Source organism: Megascapheus bottae, chromosome X (assembly GCF_031878675.1).
Source record: "Megascapheus bottae isolate mThoBot1 chromosome X, mThoBot2.hap1, whole genome shotgun sequence".
NCBI lineage: Eukaryota > Metazoa > Chordata > Mammalia > Rodentia > Geomyidae > Megascapheus > Megascapheus bottae.
The window spans coordinates 4,377,679-4,398,509 of record NC_143547.1 but is presented as its reverse complement, the minus strand read 5'-3'; the positions used below and the strand labels follow the sequence as shown (position 1 = coordinate 4,398,509).

Here is a 20,831-nt window from a genome sequence, read left to right as displayed (position 1 = left end):
CACTCTACCACTAGGCCAAACTCCCGGCCCCGCTTCTTCCTTTTCTTTCTCATTGCTGAGCCCAGACACTTAGCTCCTGGCTGATGGGTCCGGCACTTGTCTCTACTTTTGTATCAGACATTGACAAGGATAAAACATGAGAAGCCATTTACAGAGGGTGCTTTTTCATGATTGTAAAAATGAGCGTAATACACTAATTAAAAACAGTCTCATAGAATGAGACTAAACAAAATGAACTCTAGGATACAGAAGTTTATCTTTGTGATTGTTGTTCTTCATGTACTATTATTCCTTTTTTCCCCCTTATGGTTAATCTCACGTGGTTACTGTATCTGACTTTGTTACCTGGTATATTGTATATACGATTATTTATTTGAAATAGGGTAGGGAAGGGGGAAAACTAGATGATTGTGAAGTGGTTGGGGGGAGGGAAATGGGCACAAAAGCATGAGAAGGGATATCGATGTGTGAGAAGTAATATACCCACTACCTGACAAATGTAACTGTAACCCTTTATACATTACCCTGATAATAAAATAAAATAAAAAGTTTCTTCAGTAAATATAATTGATGTGTTTTATTCTTGCAAGATGATGACAATGCCATTTTTAAAATAACTTAGCTATTAAAAATGGAAAAAAGCCAACGAGGATTTATGTTTAACACTGGCAGTTTTGTGTTTTCATAGTCTTATATGTTCCAACTTTCAAATATCCATGTCTAGATTATGTTTTTCCTGACCACAAATGTGATTTCTGTCTTTAATTGTAATTGATCTATATAGAATCGAATGAGTCACATTTCCAATTTGTAGTTGAAAGCATATAAATACAAAATACATTGCCACTTATTTCATTTTTTTATTCTTGGCAGATCCCTTATTTAAAGAATGATCTTCAAGTATATTATTTGAAACAATGGGGATCTCTATAATTTTTTCTAAGAAAATTGTAGAAATGATTTTTTACGGATAGATAGATGACATAGAGGCATCATAAGATGATAATTACTACAGAGGGAACAGTTTAATATCATTTACAGTGACATTCTAAATGTTTGTTTTCTTTTCATCTTCTGCAGAATTTCCCATGTGCTTCTGTGCAACGTAACACAGAGAGTGTCATTCTGGTTTGTGGTTACAGATCCTTCAAAAAATCATACTCTTCCTGCTGCTGAAGTTCAATCTGCGATAAGGTAATCACCCCTATGCATAGCTTCTGCTGGTCAGTCAACTTAATGATGAACTCAATTCATTTCATGAATACTGAAGAGACCCCACTCTTTCCTCTCACATGATTTATTGATTAAAGTGTCAAAAATTCTATTCAGTTAATTTCGCGTTTATTAGTTCACATTAGTTTTATAGAAGAAGATTTCACCATTACATTTCCACATATTTACAATGTATTCCAATTAATCTCACCCATCCAGTTAGTTTCTGTTAGAGATATGGCAATATTGGACACATTTTTTCTTGTCAAAACTGATGAGGGACTAGGTTTTCATAATACTACCATTCTAGAAGAAGGAGTGGATATCTGAATATAGATATGATGCTGTCTTAAGCTACAGTGATGTTTAAATTAAATTAAATTTTGCTAGTGTATATGCATTATACAAAGGAATGGGTTTCATGTATCATTGTCATACATGCATATAATGTATTTTGATCATATTCATTCCCTCTGTTACCCTACTACAGTAATTTTTTAGTCTTTATAGTATTTATACCTATGAAATGAAAGGAGGGAATGAGCACCCAATTCTAAGATGTCTGCTGTAGTTCTCGTGTGAGAGCCTGGCTTGACCAGCTGCCCTCTTGGTTGAAAGGTTGATGGATGAGAGTGAATACATAGAATTAGCCTGAGAAATTTAAGGATTGGTCCCAGCCTGCAGTAAGAAAATAACAAAAGATTATCCAACTCGGTATAGAACCAGTGTGAAGCAACTTTTTATTGTGATATGAGTTGTATCTTAGAAATGGAGTTCATTGTTCTATGGAAAGGTTTAAATTTCCATATTATCAATATTAGATTATAAAAGTATTCCATAGTTTGATAAAATTACATGTCAATTACCCTTTGTTAGAGATTATTTGACCTTTCTCTTTCACATCATCATCAACACTTTGTGTTTGTGTGTGTGTGTTGGTATGTATGTGTGATCTTGGGGATGGAACCTAGGTCCTTGTACATAATGAGCAGGGCTCTACCTAACTGAGTTACATCTCCAGCCTTCAGCAGATTTTTATTTGCTGATGAAGTCTTCTCTCCTGGTCTGAGTGACCCTGACCTACAGAGATTTTCTAGCCAATACAATCAGGCTCTGGAATTGTAGCTACGAGCTGTATGTGCCCATCAATCTCTTGAACCACAGGTAATAAAAAAATGATGTGCACATTAATTGTAAAATATACACCAGATTTCAAATGTTGCACAAAATAAAATGTCAACAGAGTCAATTCTGTGGGTTGAAATTATATTTTCTTGACTATATCGAACAATGAAACATTATTAAAATTATTTTTCTTATCTCTTCTTAAATTTTATGAGGGCAGCTCATAGGAAATTTCAAGTCACACAAGGCTCATGTTACATTTCTACTTTATTTTTTTAATAAAGCTCTGATTAATGACACATAGATTCTTTATTTTATTTTATTTATTTTTTATTTTTTTTTGCCAGTCCTGGGCTTGAGCTCAGGGCCTGAGCACTGTCCTTGGACTTTCCCAAGGCTAGAGCTCTACCACTTGAGCCTCAGCACCACTTCTGGCTTTTTTTCTATGTATGTGGTACCGAGGAATCGAACCCAGGTCTTCATGCATGCTAGGCAAGCACTTTAACCACTAGGCCAAACTCCCGGCCCTACACTTCTACTTTAATTTACCTTTTTTTCCCTACTAAATAAATCTCTAATACCAATCCACTCCTAATTGCCACCAGCACCTAAAATGCAGATTTCCCCTAGGAAAAGTAATACATTTATGTTATAATGTTTTCCAGACTTTTGAGCTCCAAGGCCTCCATTGATTTTACTCACAGTTCCCTGAACAAGTTATACTTTGCTACTTTATTCTTTTGTTTTATGGGTCACAGGGCTTGAACTCGGCCTGGGCACTGTCCCTGAGCTCTTCAGCTCAAGGCTATCAATGAGCCAAGCCCCACTTCCCATTTTTCTAGAGGTTAATTGGAGATAAGAGTCTCAGGTCCTTTCGTGCCCGGGCTGGCTTTGAAAGTTGATCCTCAGATCTCAGCCTCCTGAGCAGCTAGGATTACAGGCGTGAGCCACCGGGCCCGGCTGCTATTTCATTCTTATACTCACTAAGTACTATATTTAAAGAACTCCCATTTGTCTTTCAAAATACAATGCAAACATTTATTGTACAGGAGAGCAGCCCTCACATCTAACTTTTTCAATCTCTCCTTTTTCATTCTTTCCTGTGTTCCTGCTGTGCCCATATTTGCACTGAATATTCTGTACTGCTCTGAGGTTGTGAATTTTCTAATCTAGTACTTTTCTGGACTGTAAAATCCTGAGAATTCTTATTTGACTTTGTATCTCCCATGCCTCACACAGTATCTGATACTCGGTTATTTGCTGGCAAATTTTGTTGAGGTAATGGAGAAAAAAAACAGGTCGATGCATTTTTTTTTGCCATTCTCGAATCATATTTTCTTTGCTGCATCCACTTTTCTTCCCATCACCACTTTTTAGGTATATTTTATTGTGTGGGACAACTGATATTTATCTAATAGAATTCTGCCATTCTAAAACAGATTCTATTCTCAGGAATAAAACACATGGACAGAGCTCAAAGCTCAAGACTTTGGCTTACTTCTAGGACATTTGCAGTAATGGAGAACAGAACAGCATGGATGAGTATCCCAGCCAGCAATGTGACTTAATGAAAGAAACTGCAACATCACTGCTTCAGCAAGCTTTGTAGTCAACTCAAAGTCTTCTGCTGGGAGGATGTTTTGTTTATGAGGATAGATATAATTATGGAAGGAGAGATATGTACTTTGTTTCTAATGCTTCTTTCTGTCTTGTTTCATTTGTATTTAAATTATTCTTATATTTTAGAATGAATAGGAACCGGATCAACAATGCATTCTTTTTGGATGACCATACTTTAGAATTTTTAAAAATTCCTTCCACTCTGGCACCACCTACAGACCCACCTGTACCCATCTGGATTATTATATTTGGTGTGGTATTTTGCATTGTCATAGTAGCTACTACACTACTGGTTTTATCAGGGATTCGGCAACGGAGAAGGTAAGATATTTAGTGAGCATGATTGATGGAGCATTTGCTTATTTTTACATGACTTGGGAAGGGAAAGAATTTTCCTGTAAGGAAAGAAAGCCTTAAACTCGAAAATTTGTTCATTTAAAAACTATCTCTTAGCTGGGCACTGGTGGCTCACACCTGTAATCCTAGCTACTCAGGAGTCTGATATCTGGGGATAATGGTTCAGAACCAGCCTGGGCATGAAAGGCCATGAGACTCCTATCTCTAATTAACCACCAGAACACCAAAAGTGGCGCTGTGGCTCAAAGTAGTACTGTGCTACCCTTGAGGTGAAGAGCTTGGGGACAGCACCCAGGCCCAGAGTTCAAGCCCTACAACTAACCCCCCAATATACATGTATCTTATGATTTTTTTTTCATTTTGTTTGCTTGGTTCAGGGCCTAGTAGTCTTTATTAACTGTTTCCCTTTGGTTCTATGCTATATGAATGTTTCCTATGCAGATTTGATTTTCATTATCTTTGTTGTCCTTTTGTTAGGTAGATAAACAAACCTAAATGTACTTTTTATATAAGTGGAGTTCATCCTTGGTAGTACTACTGTCCAAATGACAATAGTTCCACAGTGCTTTCAATGCCTCTCCATCTTTGCTTGCTTATTTTGGGGTTCAGGACTCCAGGCGTATTGTTTTCTCGGTCCATGGCACTTGTCCCAAGCGTTGTGTAATATTTTAGTCTTCCCTCTCACTCGTAGATGCGCATTACTCCTAGTGCCTATGACATAGAAAGTAATATTACTTGTTGCCTTTGAATCAACTACCTGCATCAAAATTGTCTGGAATCTTTGCTTAAAATGAAATTTCCTCGTCCATATCTCAAAGTCTTTAAGTTAGAATCGTTGCAGTTCATGCACTTGTGGTGTGTGTGTGTGTGAGTGTGTGTGTGTGTGTGTGTGTGTGTGTCTGTCTGTCTGTCTGTGTCTGTGTCTAGTACACTACCGCTTGAGTCATACTGCCAGTTGGGAGATACATTTTAATGTCATTCAGAGTGTTCTAATTTATTCATTTTAAGAGCTTTCAATTTAGCAGCTTACATCATATAGAGTCCCACTTCTTGAGTTTATTTACTTGGATGCTATGGCAGTTGTAAACTTTGATGTCAAAATTATTGATGTTGACCCAAAAGGGATTTCATATCAGTGGGAGTGAGTTATTGGGATAAGTAGTAGGAAAGCAGAATTTCTCAGCAAGATGAACATTGAAAATGTTTTTGCTTTATAAGTATCTGTAATCAGAGAGCACAACGGCAAATTCCTCATTTCTTCATTAAACACTTTAACTATTTTAATCTTTTCTTTCTGCTATTGAAGAAGAATACCAGTAAGCGGGACTCATGGGTACATGCATTACAAGAATCATAGAGTGATGGTTTTCAGAAGGATTGGTTATATGTAGAACATATGGGATATGCTTAGAAAAGTATTAGACTAAAAGTTTCTCCTTATGTTTATTATGTTCCACATGCTTTGCCCTAATAGCTAAAATACAGTAAACATTTAAAATCTTAGACATTACACTTTTCATAGATGAGTAAAATGCTTCAGAATAAATGTTCTAAATGTCTATGCTTCCAATTAGCCTAAGGATTAGGATCATGTTTTACTATGTTGATTTTCTTGGTTTGCTACTAGGTGCTAGTTTTGGTTTTTAGAATAGTAAGAAACATTTTCTTGCGATATTTGAATAGCTGTGTTTAGTATTTTTTGAGGGGTGTCATGGGGCTTGAACTCAGCCTGGGCGTTGTCCCTTAGCTCTTCAACTCAAGGCTACCGTCCTACCCTTGATCCAAGCCCCACTTCTGTTTTCTAGGGTTAATTGGAGATAAGAGTCTCAAGTCCTTTTGTGCTGGCTTTGGACCTTGATCCTCAGATCTCAGCCTGCTGAGTGAGTAGCTAGGATTACAGACATGAGCCTCCGGGCCTGCCTGTGTTTAATATTTTTAAGCCTTGTGTTAATGCAGAGGAGCTGTTATTCTATGGTTTCAAATAACTGGAAACTCCTTTATTTTCTTTGATTTTTCGGTTTCCTCAATAGTACTTGCAATATAGTAGTTAAAAGACCATCTAAACGGACATGTTGAATTGCAACCCCTTTGTACAACTACTTAAAGATAATAAAATGTTCAGACTCACTATATCATACAAAGAATGGATTCTGTAGGTAGGCTGGTTAGATTCAAAGTATTTATCTCTTAGATTTTGCTTTTGTATAAAATCTATTAGCTAGATATTTGGAAACACAGGCAATGAGTCAGGGAAATGGAGTCTGGAAGAATATGGTTTGTGATACTAGACTCAAGTTGGTTAACTTATTATTAAATGTGTGTACATACAAAGATAATTTTTCTAGAACAACAGCGAGGTGTACTGGAAATGATTAACTTGATAGGATAAAAGAATTAATACAGTAGAATGCTTAGAGTGGCACAGTAAGTGCCCAACAAGTGTTACCTGTAACTAGTATTTTATAATCTTGCCATTTGCTGGTCTTTCACCTAGTTTCTGATGGGATCAGCTCTCTCTTTCTGAACAGATTCTGCAGTAATATAATAATTGGGTGTGTAGCATCATAATCTGTTGCCTGGAAGAAATGAGACTGTTGTTACAACCTTGTCTTTACAAAGTCATCTCATGTGCAAACTAGGAATACAGATGGACAAATGTCTTATATAAACATGAAACATATCAATAATTAGCAAATGTAGTCAGGACAATTATGATACTGTAAGTTTTAGTATGATAAAAATGATGGTAAGTTTCTCTTGGACAAAATATTGCTTGAAAGATGAGGAGAGAGTGGCAGTTTAAAGTGGAGGAGTGTCTTGATGTCATAATTGTGATAAAACCTTAACTATGGAAAATATTGGAGCTACCCTTACAGCCTTCAGTCTTGAGGTAGACAGCTAAATAAATGTTTAACAATGAGATAATAATAATGAGATAATAAGGAGAACATAGTTTGTATGATTCCAAATCTTTTTTTTTGTGGGTCATGGGGCTTGAACTCAGCCTGGGCACTGTCTCTGAGCTCTTCAGCTCAAGGCTTACTGTCCTACCCTTGAGCCAAGCCCCACTTATGATTTCTAGTGGTTAACTGGAGATAAGAATCTCAGGTCCTTTTGTGCCCAGGCTGGCTTTGAACCTTGGTCCTCAGATCTCAGCCTTTTGAGTAGCTAGGATTACAGGCATGAGCCACCATGCCAGCTCCAAATCTTAAGGTTAGTAGACCTGGAGAGACCATGGGATTATCTCAGTTCCTATTTGCTTTCTATGAAAAAGTGTTCCCAAGAAGCAAAACATGAACAATTCTGTAATTTTTTTCAAGAACAGCATTATGTTGCTTATTTGGAGCTGTTCAGGGGAGAGTTTAGACTGGAGTTCTAACTATATAAACTCAAGTTCCAGCTTTTCTGTTTACTAAATATATGATCTTGATTGAGTCACCTAATTTTTCTTGGTCTCAGTTTTCCCATCAGTAGTTGGGAGATATTTCTCACAGAGCTTTCATGAGGATTGTGACATAGATATGTATGAAGGACTGAGGTCTGCTTGGTTAAATAAGCAGTAATTACTATTAAAAATCAACTTACCCATTGTGATTAATTGGTGTTGTGAAAGGATCTTTTTTTCTCATACAAATAGGGCCAACATATTCCATTCACTGACTCATTGCTTGGGATTTTACTAGTTAATAAACACCTATTTTATTTTACTAAGATATAGTTGACAATAATATATTTTACAATGTACAAGTAAAATTTTTATATCTCTGTGTTGTGAAATAAAACTAATTGACATATCCATGACCTCGCATATTTGTCATTTTTTTGTGGTGAGAAAAATTAAGATCTGTGTTAGAGACTTTGAAATATACAATATATTATTATTACCTATAGTCACCATGTAGTACAGTAGATTTCTTAAAGTTACTCATCCTGTGTAACTGAAACTTTTTCTGCCAGTCCTGGGGCTTGATCTCAGGGCCTGGGCACTGTCTTTGAGCACTTCTGTTCAAGGCTAATGCTCTGCCATTTGAGCCACAGCACCACTTCTGTTTTTTTTTTTTCTGTGTATATGGTACTGAGGCATCAAACCTAGGGATTCATGCATGCTAGGTGAGCATTCTACCACTAGGCCAAACTCCCAGCCTTTTAACTGAAACATTTTACCCTTAATCATACCTTCCAGTTATCCTGTCACTACACCAGCCTTGGGTAAACACCATTATATTCTCTGCTTCTATGAGTTTGACTTTTAGATTGTTCATGTAAGTGAGATCACATGGGCTTTAGCTTTTTGTATCTACTTTGAGCGTAATATCTTCCAGGTTCATACAGATTGCAAGTGCTGGTGCTGTAGTAAGTATTCTTCCTTTTTTTAAAAAGTGAAATTTCATTAGAAATGCATTAATTTTCATTTATGGTTATTATAGGTACCAATAAATATTGGTCACTTAAATAACTAGATGGGAATGAAATTTTGATATAGTAGAATCAGTCAATTCAGTCAATCTCTTTTTCTTTTTCTTTTTTGGTGTCAGCTTTGGGGCCTAGATTCTGTCCCCAAGCTTTTTTATTCAAGGCTAGCCCGCAACCACTTTTGCCTTAGCCCTACTTCTGGCTTTTGTTGGTAGTTAATTGAATAGGATCATTCTAGTTTAATATAATACCATATGTCTATTTTTTTGCCAGTCCTGGGCTTGGGCTCAGGGCCTGAGCACTGTCCTTGGACTTTCTCAAGGCTAGAGCTCTACCACTTGAGCCTCAGCACCACTTCCAGCTTTTTTCTATGTATGTGGTACCCAGGAATCGAACCCGGGTCTTGGTGCATGCTAGGCAAGCACTCTACCACTAGGGCAAACTCCCGGCCCCCATATGTCTATTTTTGTTATTATTCTGTGTACTTTCCAGATCACATTAAAAAAAACTTATTGCCCAAGGCATTGTCACGGAGCTTGCCATATGTTTTCTTCTAGTAATTGTAGCATTTTGAATTGGTCTTTGTATCTGATATGAGATTATGACAATATTTCATTTTTCTTCATTTGAATATCCAGTTTAGCCAACACCATTCATTGAAGACACAATTCTTTTCCCACTATATGTTCTTGGTATCTTTCCTGAAGATCATTTGACCATAAATTTGTGGATTTATTTTTTTTGCTTGTTATTCAATCCCATTAGTCCATGTGTCCTATTTGATATCACTAACATGCTGAGTAAATATGTATCTTAATTCCAAATGATCTTATTCAATATAATGGCCACTATAATAGTAGTAAAGTTGGTAACTAGCTCTCTAAAATTTTTCTCTGATTTTTAGTATTTTCCAGTTTCCTATCAAGTCTGAAAAATTCTGAATGCTTGACAGCCTTTGAAAGTCTGTGCAAGCCAACTCACCATGGCAACTATCACATCTTTGTGAAATAATTTGAGGTCTCTGGTATTATATAATGTAGAATAGCAGTTTGTGGAAAGGAGATTTTGTTGAAGGCAAAGAATTGAAAAATGAGTTTTTTCACTTTAGGTTTGGGTAACAGTGTGGGAGCTGGAAAGGTGAGAAAGCAAACATGATCACCTGCATATATTTCAAAATCATGTGTATGCTAGATCTGTGTCTAGCCTTAATCCAGAAGTAGACATATTGGTTATCTGCTCAGCTGTATGATAATAAAGATACTGATGTTAGTGATGGTTATTGTGATAATTGTGCTGATAAAGTTGATGATGTAATAAGGGTTTTAATAGAACATTTGACCAAGACCTTTTGTTTTGAGTTTGCTGAATGACCTTAAGCAGGTTACATATGAAAATATGATATTTTTTCTCAGATGGTTATAATGTCATGAAGACAAAAATTAGATTATATATACATACTCATTATATACCAAAAAGTGTGTTATCAAAATGAGTTAGTATCATAATCATAAAAAAGGGATTGTTTTATAGAACTTGGTATTTTATGATACATGACAGCACAGGACACAACACACTTTACATGTACATATGAGGTTCATTTATGAATCTAGTATATAAATGGATTATTATCAAGTTAGACTTTAAGTTTAAGGTCATGATTGGGTCTTACATATGGAACTTACCAGTTATCTAAATCCAACCCTCCAGAGACCAAAGCATAGAGATGTAAAAATATTTTATTTAATTAAATATTCATTCTGTGATAGGAGATATAGTATAAGTCATGGAAGAGATAAAGATAGATAGCATGACTAGTCCTTGCTTACACGTAGATTATAATCTTGTAGTTAATATAAAAAACCAGGTCAAGGACTTGGATAATGTTCATATCTGAGCAGAGTCATTAGTGAATTTGCTTGGTTGGTTTTTTTTTTGATATATTTCTTTTCCTCTAAAGGTGATAATAAGTAGATGTACATTTGTATTTTTAACAACTCTTGTTTTTCACACAAGGACATAAGAGTTTAGTCAACACATGCATATATTCAAACTTCATGTTCTTTTTTTTTTGTGGGTCATGGGACCTTAACTCAGTCTGGGTGCTGTCCCTTAACTCTTCAGCTCAAAGCTACCGCCCTTGAGCCAAGCCCCACTTCCCATTTTCTAGACGTTAATTGGAGATAAAAGTGTCAGGTTCTTTTGTGCCCAGGCTGGCTTTGAACGTTGATCCTCAGATCTTAGCCTCCTGAGTAGCTAGGATTACAGGCGTGAGCCCCCTCATCCGGCTCAAACTTCACATTCTTATGAAAACTAAATTCTATTAAAATGCCTGCAAATCCATTTTTATTGCCACACCATTCACAATAGCCAAGATATGGAAACAGCCTAGATGCCCCACAATAGATGAGTGGATAAAAAAAAGTGTTACCAATGCACAATAGAAATTTACACAGCCATTAGAAAGAATAAAGTAATGTGTTTTGCAGGAAAATGGATTGACTTGGAACAAATCATGTTAAGTGAGGTAAACCAAGCTCAGAGAGACAAATGGTGGTGCATGTTCTCTCTGATATACAGAAACCACATCTGAATGTGCTGGGATATGATAAATTATACAGGATTCTAGATACTCATAGTTGGACCAAAAGAGGATACTCTGAGGAAAGAAATACAAAAGCACAATGCCTAATTGGCTTTGCAAATGTATGTGAAATAATAAACATACTGAAATTAACTCCAATATATGGAAATAAGAGACTTATTCCCTCCCCGTCCCCGCTTTACTTTTAGTTTTTAGGTTTTGATGACTCCGTCTTCTTTATCTTATGTATCCAAGAGTACATTTTCAGAAGAATTGGGGGAGGAGAGGATACAGGGCAATAAAGGTAAAAAGTGTAGCAGTGGAGCTCATTGGACTCAGATGGAAGGGAGGTACACAACTTGTGGGTGGAGATGGTAGGGATGAACTGGGAGAGAGTGCGGGATCAGAAGAAGCTGTATGAAGGAAAATGTACTCATTACCCGATTCATGTAATTCCTCTGTACGTCACCTCTATAATGACAATGAAGTACATTAGCTAAAAAGACAGTTTAAAAAATCATTGCTGGCTATTTTCCTTCATTGTGTTTAGAATACGCATATCTATAGGAAACCAGTGTTAAATGTGTTTTACATGGAGCCTGGGAAGACTAAAATAGAATTCTAGGTTAGTTTCTTTCACCAATCTTGTTTTAGTACAAAGGATAATTTGCTATACATATTTTGAAATTGTTACTCATTTCAAAAGAAGGATAATAATAAAGACTACATAATACTGCAGTAAGATTAAATGAGGTGATGCATGCCAGGCCCCTATTCTGAGTTTTTACATGAAATACATGCTAATTATTTTCATTCTTATTGCTATCATATAGCAGATGTAAAATAACTTACATTCAGTATTATGGTTAGAAAATTTTTCTTGTTTGAAAATCACATTTGTCCTTTACTACCCTCTGTATTTTTGAGCTCTTTGGCCCTCTTTTGTTTGAAGAGAGATAGAAATACTATCTGCTTTTAGTCATCACTATTTTATTTCGTTCTTTCTTTTTTTTTCTTTTTGCCAGTACTAGGGTTTGAACTCAGGGCCTGGGCACTGTCTCTGAGCTTCTTTTATTCAAGGCTAACATTCTAACACTTGAGCTACAGAGCGACATCCAGCTTTTTCTGTTTTTGTGATATTGAGGAATCAAACCCAGGGCTTCATTTATGCTAGGCAAACACTTCACCACTGAGGCACATTCCTAGCTCTCAGTATTTTATTTCAAACAGGACAAATCCGGTTACTCTGCCCCCCACAATGCTGATGAATACTCGAGATTATTGCATCCTGTCTTTTGTACCTCTTCTCCTAAATTTATCTTTATGATCTTTGAAATCATGAGGTGCTAATTGAATTGCTTATTTTTTTTCTGACAACACAGAAGGAGTTTAGTCTCAAGTTCTTTATTCCCTTTCTAAACCACTTGGCATTGCAGGAGTGATTGAAGTCATTAACATTCAATGTGACTTTTCAAGAAAAATAACTCATGAATTCAGCAGAACATCAGATCAGAATGATTCAGAAGATAGTTACGTTTTATTATTTTTCATAAGAACATCACAGAGAGAATGAATCAGTTTACTGCTGCACATACTCTGAAATGTGACTAGGTGCTATATTACTGTTAGATAACCTTTGAGCTTCTTATCATGTCTACCAGCTAGCAAGTTACTGACACTGCAGTTTATGAGGTCCGGTAATACCAAGATGCTGAACAACTGGATCTAAGGTCACAAAAAATATATGTAGCTGATTTACCCCTGGTTCAGTTCACCTTGATAAGTTCCTACAGTGATTTCTCTCTGGTTCTTTCTGGGTAAAAAATTATTCTAATGAAGAAGACCGTCTCTCCATCTAATTGTATGATCCTTCTTTCCCATTCATTATGATACGTGATGGATTATCTTTACTTTGTGTCTGGTGAGGGGGAGATAAAATTGATTAGCGCATATCTAGCTGTCATTTTTCTTTTAACAAAAGTTTCTTTTAGCAAAGAAACTGGTAAATATATACAGATAACCCATTATTTCTAATACCACTATTACATAGCTGTTGACTTTATAATACTTCATTTAATATGTTCTGATGTTTACATATATAAAATTTAGGGTAAGACTTGAGAACTTAATATCAATGCATTGTTATGGACAGTCATTATTGAAGACTAATAAAGAGCAATTTTAGAGGTGTTTAAGCACATTTTCCATTTTTTTCATCGTATTTGAGTTTGAATTTAGGGCCCCACATTTGCTATGCTGGTACCTATTAAAGTTTATTCTCTATTTCTATGTCATCTATCTATCTGTCTGTCTGTCTGTCTATCTATCTGTCTATCATCTGTCTTGTATTAATTGTCCTAGGGCTTGAACTCAGGGCCTAAGCAATGTCCCTGGGCCTTTTCTTTTCTTTTATTTCATTTTATTTTTATTATCATTGAGGTAATATGTAGAGGGGTTTCATTACATTTGCCAGATAGTAGGTGCATTACTTCTCACACATTGATACCCCTTCTTATGTTTTTGTCCCCATTTCCCTCCTACCAGCCCTTCCCAATCATCTTGTTTTCCCCTTCCCTTTCCTATTTCAAATAAACCTATATACAATATACCAGGTAACAAAGTCAGATATAGTAACAATATGAGAATAACCAAAGGGCAACAAAGGAGAAGAGAAATAATATAGTACATTAAGAACAACAATCATTCAAGATAAAGCTCTGTTTCCATATCCTAGGCCCCTGGGCCTTTTTATTTTTTACTCAAGGCTAGCTTTCTTCCACTTGAACCACATCTCTACTTCTGGCTTTTTGCTGGTTAATTGGAAATAAGAGTTTCATGGACTTTTTTTGTCCACACTGGCTTGGAACTGAGATCCTCAGAGCTCAGCAATCTGAATTTCCTTTTCGATATTTCAATTGATTTTTCTCTAAACATTTATATGATATTAATTTGTATAATCATATGAAAGGAACTTATTACTGTTTAAAATTTGATGTTATTGAGGTTCTCCTAGAGCTAATTTCTTTTTTGTCAGTTGTGGGACGTGAACTCAAGGCATAACCACTGTCCCTAAGCTTTCATGATCAAGACTATCACTTTACCATTTTGAGCCACAGCCCTACATCCAGTTTTTTGGGGGGTTAGATAATTGGAGATATGAGTCTCAGGGATTTTCTTGCCCAGGCTGGCTTCAAACAGTGATCTTCATATCTCAACCTCCTGAGTAGCTAGGATTACAGACATGAGCCACCATCACCTGGCTCCTAGAGCTATTTTTTAAAATTAATCTAATTACCATATATTGTCGTCCCTTCCTTCAACTGATTTTTCTTGGTGTATGTGTATACTCGTATTTCCATTCACATATATGTATATATACATTCATATATATATATATATATATACTTATTTATTGTCTGAAATAAGACCATTTGTCCTAACCAATATGTGTATATCATTGATGCATGGTTCTTATTTTGATAGTATCTTTTCACCTCATCAGCTGTTTATACTCATGTAAATTTACTTGAAAATGTACAACATCATTGATGATTTCATTATTCTGAAGGTTCCTATGACCCCTTCTGTTCTCCATGTTTGTGCAGAAGACCAGACTTAGCCATGCTGCCTTCTAGATCCCAATCACTTTTTATTTATATGCTTTTAGGAAGAACAAAGGAGCATCTGAAGTGGATGATACAGAAGATAAATGTGAAAACACAATCACAATTGAAAATGGCATCCCCTGCGATCCTCTGGACATAAAGGGAGGGCACATTAATGAGGTCTTCTTGACAGAGGATGAGCGGCTCACCCCTCTCTGAGAATATCACTTGTTTCTATACCACTAATGAGAATCCTAAAATAGTTCTTTAAATAAGAAAATTTTACTGTTCTTGAGAGTGATAATTATACTCACAAACTGCATTGAAATCATAAGATGCCAACTAAAATATTTTTGAAAATATCATGTATTGCTTTTATTGATTTAATCATGTATAAATCTAAGGACATTGTTTTTCAGGAGAGAGTAGCTACAACACAGAATAGCAATATTTGGAAATTAATTCTCTTTCAATATTGTATATATCACTTTGTATATGACCAAGTAATAAAAACAAAAATGGAATGGATAAAAATGACAATATTGATTCACAGGGTGAAATTTTATCCTGCTATCATATTTAAAGTTGCATGCATATTTTTTAGATATCAGCTTGTAACAAGGCAGGTCTATTTGTTGAGTATTTGCCAACTTAATAAAGCACTAATCACCTCCTTTTGAATGTGGTCTAAGATTTATTTATATAATATAGAAGAGTGGTTCTAAATTTTACTAGATATATATGATTTACAGCCTTAGAAATGAGTTATTTTAATGTGAGTATCCTTATATGAGTACTTTTATTTAATGTTACATTTGATTGATACATAAAAGTAATACACATGTCTAAATGTTCAATACATGCATAATACATATACATCATAATGTAATACATATATAGTATTATATTTGGATATATATCCCATGTAGTATTTCAGTCAGTTTAGGCATATCTCTTTCCTCATATGGTTGCCATTTTTTATGGTAAGTTCTTTTATGGTCACAATTATTTTTGAATGAATATATCATCATCATCATTTTTTTTTGTGGGTCATGGGGCTTGAACTCCGTCTGGGTGCTTTCCCTGAGTTTTTCAGCTCAAGGCTACCACCCTGCCCTTAAGCTAAGCCCCACTTCCCATTTTCTTGAGGTTAATTGGAGATAAGTGTCTCAGGTCCTAGGCAGGTGGGGTGCGGTGGCTCATGCCTGTAATCCTAGCTACTCAGGAGGCTGAGATCTGAGGATCAACGTTCAGAGCTAGCCAGGCACAAAAGAACCTGAGACTCTTATCTCCAATTAACCTCTAGAAAATAGGAAGCGGGGCTTGGCTCAAGTTTAGGGAGGTACACTTGAGCTGAAGTGCTAAGGGACAACACCCAGGCCTAGGGGTAGGGCAGTAGGCTTGTGCTGAAGAGCTTGGGGTCAGTGCCCAGGCCCAGTTAAAGCCCTATGACCCACAAAAAAGTCTCAGGTCCTTTTGTGCCAGGCTGACTTTGAACCTTGATCCTCAGATCTCATCCTCCTGAGTAGCTAGGATTACAGGCGTGAGCCACTGTGCCCGGCCATAATCATCATTTGAATGCCTTATTTCATCATTATCTATAGTCATCCTACTATACAGTTACACAGTACCAGAACTTCTATTATTTATTAACCATTGGCCCACCTCTTCCTCTCCCCTTTTCCTTCTTATTCACCAAAGTTGTGGTGAGTACTATTTCAACTTTTTAAGCTTCCAAATAGGTGAGACTATGTGGCACTTGTCTTGCTGTGCTTGGGTTACTTAAGTCATCAAGAGAATCTCCAGCTCCATGTATGTTGTTACAAATACCAGGATTTGGGCCAGGAGTTTGGCCTACTGGTAGAGTGCTTGCCTAGTATGCACAAAGACCCAGGTTCGATTCCTCCATACCACATACACAGAAAAAGCCAGAAGTGGTGCTGTGGCTCAAGTGGTAGAGCTCTACCAAGGATTGGAAAAAAAAAGCAACAGGATTTTACTCTTTTACATTCTCTTACTCTCTCTCTCTCTCTCTCTCTCTCTCTCTCTCTCTCTCTCTCTCTCTCTCTCCCTTCCTCTCCCTCCCCCTCCCCCCTCGCTCTCTGCATATCTCCATTCATTAGTTGATGGCAGTTGGGTTATTCCAATTTCTTGGCTGTTGTATAGATAGTGCTGTATGGGCGTGTACATGTCTCAGGACATACTTGATTTCTTTTGACTATATTTCATTTCCTAGTATTCTATATATCATTTTAAATGTTACTAATGATCATTATATATTTCTTTTTGGAAATACAAAATTTGATACTCATTCTCTCTTTGCTATGACTCATAGTTAAAGTTATAGCAATGGTCTATACCTCACTTTTCTGCATTCAGTGTTATTCCTTCGATATAGACTTTAAGGTGAGTAATTGTATGGGAGGTTTATTGGGGAATGTTCTCAGAGGAGTGCAAGAGGGGGAGATTTATGTTTTCTTTCCATCATTCTTATCTCCTAGTGTTTACCTCTTCATGTAATCTCCTCTGCCTTAGTATCAGAGCTGTGATTTACTTCGAATGCATGCAATATGCCAAAGTAATGAGATTCCAGACTCCTACCATCCTACCATTATATATATAATGCATACATATAAGTTTATACACACACACACACACACACACACACATATATATATATATATATACATATATATACACATACACTTCGCTGGCAGTCTTGTATAAACTTCCCATGCTGGCTAGCTTCAGTAGGTAGCCATGAGAAAATCCATGTAAAAGAAATTATGGGATGCTTTGAGGTAGTTATCAAAGATAGTCTTTTCCAAACTACAGTCAAGGAGAAATGAAGTCTAGAAATTAATTCAATCAGATAAGGTATTCCCCTTGCTAAATATCGAGACATGAAGGAAGTGTGGCTAGCCCTGTGAAGCCTAGGTAGATTATCCACCTAGGTTGTGTTTAGATTTCTAGACATGGACATAGGGACATGATAAACATGTACTATTTGAGAAAAGAGAATGACAGCCATAGGTGATCTCAGCAGAGAGGATGCTCTCTTGGGACAAGGCAATTCCCTGTGGTTTGGTACCAATTTCCTGTTGAAAGACTGGGTGGTGAGATTTCAGCAGGCAATATTCCTATCATTTGGAGATGGGTACAATGACTATAAAAAGCTGTCCTTGGGACCTCTCAAAATATCTACTCTTCTATTGTCTGGTTGTAACTTGAATAAATGAGCCAAATGCAAGCCTGATCTTGTTAGTTCCCCAAACCATGACTTTGACATAATTTCTCATAATCTTTGAAATAAAGTAAGACTTTTAAACACAAGGGCATGTCTATGTTTGACACCCATCTCCTTCTCTAACTTTATTTCTTACCTCTTCTCTCTCTTTGCCTGTCTTTGTCTCTTTTTTTCCTCTCTCCATTTTATCTAGCAATTCATAGATCTCTTACAATCAGGCCATTGCACAAACTATTTCTTTTTTCCCCTGATTGAGAGGATTGTACACAGCCTGGGAGCTGTCTCTGAGCTCTTTCTCTCAAGGCTAGCATTCTACCACTAAGCTACAGTGCAACTGCCTACAAACTATTTCTTATACTGTTCTACTAGCCATTCTTCTAGCTTGCATTTAAAGTATTTCTCACTTAAAAAATCTTATTCTCAAGGAAGTACCATTGTGTTATGTGTTTCTAGAATGTCTGTATCATGACACTAAATAAAATACTTTTTTTTTGCCAGTCCTGGGTCTTGAACTCAGGGCCGGGACACTCTCCTTGGACACTTTTTGCTCAAGGCTAGTACTCTGCCACTTGAGCTGCAGTGACATTTCCATTTTTTTTCTGTGTATGTTGTACCGAGGAACTGAACCCAAGGCTTTGTGCATGCTAGGCAAAACATTCTACCAGTAGGCCATGCTCCTGGCCCTTAAATAAAATACTCTTAAGAGTCACTGTTCAAGTTACTTAATGTAGCACCCTCTTTCCTTTCCTTCTTTATTTCCTTTATTCTACAGTGGTCACAATGATAGGACAATTCTTGCCCTCATGGCACTAAAAGTCAACATGATCAGGGCTTGAGAATTGTGTGCAAATAAAGTGGGATGTTAGCTGGAATGAGCCCACAATTTTATTATTTATAAGAAAAAAGCCTCTGCGCCTCTCTCTCTCTCTCTCTCTCTCTCTCTCTCTCTCTCTCTCTCTCTCTCTCTCTCTCTCTCTCTCTCTTTGTAAGTGGAAGAATGAGAATTTGAGGGTACAAGATTTTTGACTCAGACACCATTTTGTCTTGAGAACAATATATGTCAATATTATTGAGGCCTCTTTACTTTTAGGAGAATGAGATTTGATCCTTTGGCTGGCAGGATTTGATCTCTTACACCCCCCTGAGTTTATGATCCAGAATAGTATGACTTTTCATACAAAGGACTTTAACTGGTAAATATCACCTGAATTTACTTGGTGTAAACTACCAGTAGGATCTAAGATTTGTTCTCAACTGGGCATTTATTAGCTGGGCACTGGTGACATCGCCTATGTTCCTAGCTATTTGGGAAGCTGACATCTGAAAATTATGTATGATTCTAAGCCCTCCAAGGCTGACAAATCCATGATACTTTTTTTTGGTCATAGGACTTGAACTCTGAGCCTTGGCGTTGTCCCTGAGCTCTTCAGTTCAAGGCTACTGTTCTACTCCTTGAGCCACAGTGCCACTTCCAATTCCTGATACTTTTACCTCCTTTTTATCATCAAAACCTTGGAACTGAGAGCATGGCTCAATGGTGGAGCACCAGCCATGAATAGAAAAGCTAAGAGTATGAGGCCTAATGTTCAAGGCATTTGTTCTTCTAGAATAAATTTTGAGATATTACATTTTGTGCCTTCCAAAGGAATATAGTATATAAACAAACAAAAGCAAAAAATAAGATATTAAAATGTCATATATTAAGAAATTTCTGAAAACAAGTTGAACAACATTGATATTGGTTATGTTTCTTATTTTGAAAGCTCTGAATGGAATTATTTTGATAACTTTGGTCTGATAGGGTGGGAATTTTTTTCAGTTGCTCCACTAAGATCCTTGTTGGAGAAGTTTTCTATACTAGTAAAGATATGCTATACTTTTGATAGTTACTCTAGCACAAAATTGAGTTTATGTCTTCTGCCTTCTGTCTTTGACAAATTAGGTAATTAGGGAACAGTCAGTCATCAACTATGCTTCTCATTTTTTAATTTAATGATCATGTAATGTTCCACGAGGGAACAAATTGTGAGTTGATGTGTACTGGAAATAAAATGTTCTAATATAGCTTTCTTTCCACTTTCCAAGTCCCTAGCAAAAACTGCTTGTTGAAACTGGAAATACTGGGCACCTAAAAACCAACTCAATACAGAAGAAAATATCTGGAATGGTAGTTTTTGCTATGTTTCATAAAATAAATAATAGGCCAGAGGTATGGCTCAAGTGGTAGAGCACAAGCCAACCAAGTAAGTACAAAGCTCTGGTACTAGTAAAATGAAAAATAATTCCATAAGTTTCTGGAAGACTGCCTGTTTTAACTCCTATGCTAGAACTTGATTGAGTCCTTTGCTCTTTGTACTTTTCTTCTGTGTAATGCAGGGCACATTTCACAGGCTTATATAAAACTGCATCCAGAATTGCATTCCTCATTATCCTAGTAGTAAGACCAGCAAGTTTAGTGAAAGAAGCCCCTGATGTGGCCTGTTAAAAAGGAAAATGAGTCTACTATCATTCCCTTTGCTCAGCCCTCTCCTTGGCTACTCATTTCCCACAGGGTAGAGAAGCCAACGTGTCTACATAGTGACAAGGTCCCCTCTCAGCCCTTGTAAATCCTCTATATTATTTATTATAAAAGTGATTATATATGAGAAAGGAACTGGAGGGAATAATATAA

The 20,831-nt window shown here is 36.5% G+C and overlaps 1 protein-coding gene across 1 annotated transcript in view; it reads left to right on the top strand.

Annotated features, from left to right (window-relative positions):
* The window catches only part of Cltrn (collectrin, amino acid transport regulator), a 28,145-nt gene extending 12,877 nt beyond the window's left edge, over positions 1-15,268 (top strand). The window contains exons 4-6 of the mRNA XM_090327045.1: positions 1,081-1,194; positions 4,084-4,278; positions 14,976-15,268. Of these exons, the coding sequence (XP_090183171.1) occupies positions 1,081-1,194; positions 4,084-4,278; positions 14,976-15,132 (466 nt within the window). The 3' untranslated portion in view covers positions 15,133-15,268. The remainder of the gene's footprint in view (positions 1-1,080; positions 1,195-4,083; positions 4,279-14,975) is intronic.
* Positions 15,269-20,831: the final 5,563 nt, after the last annotated feature.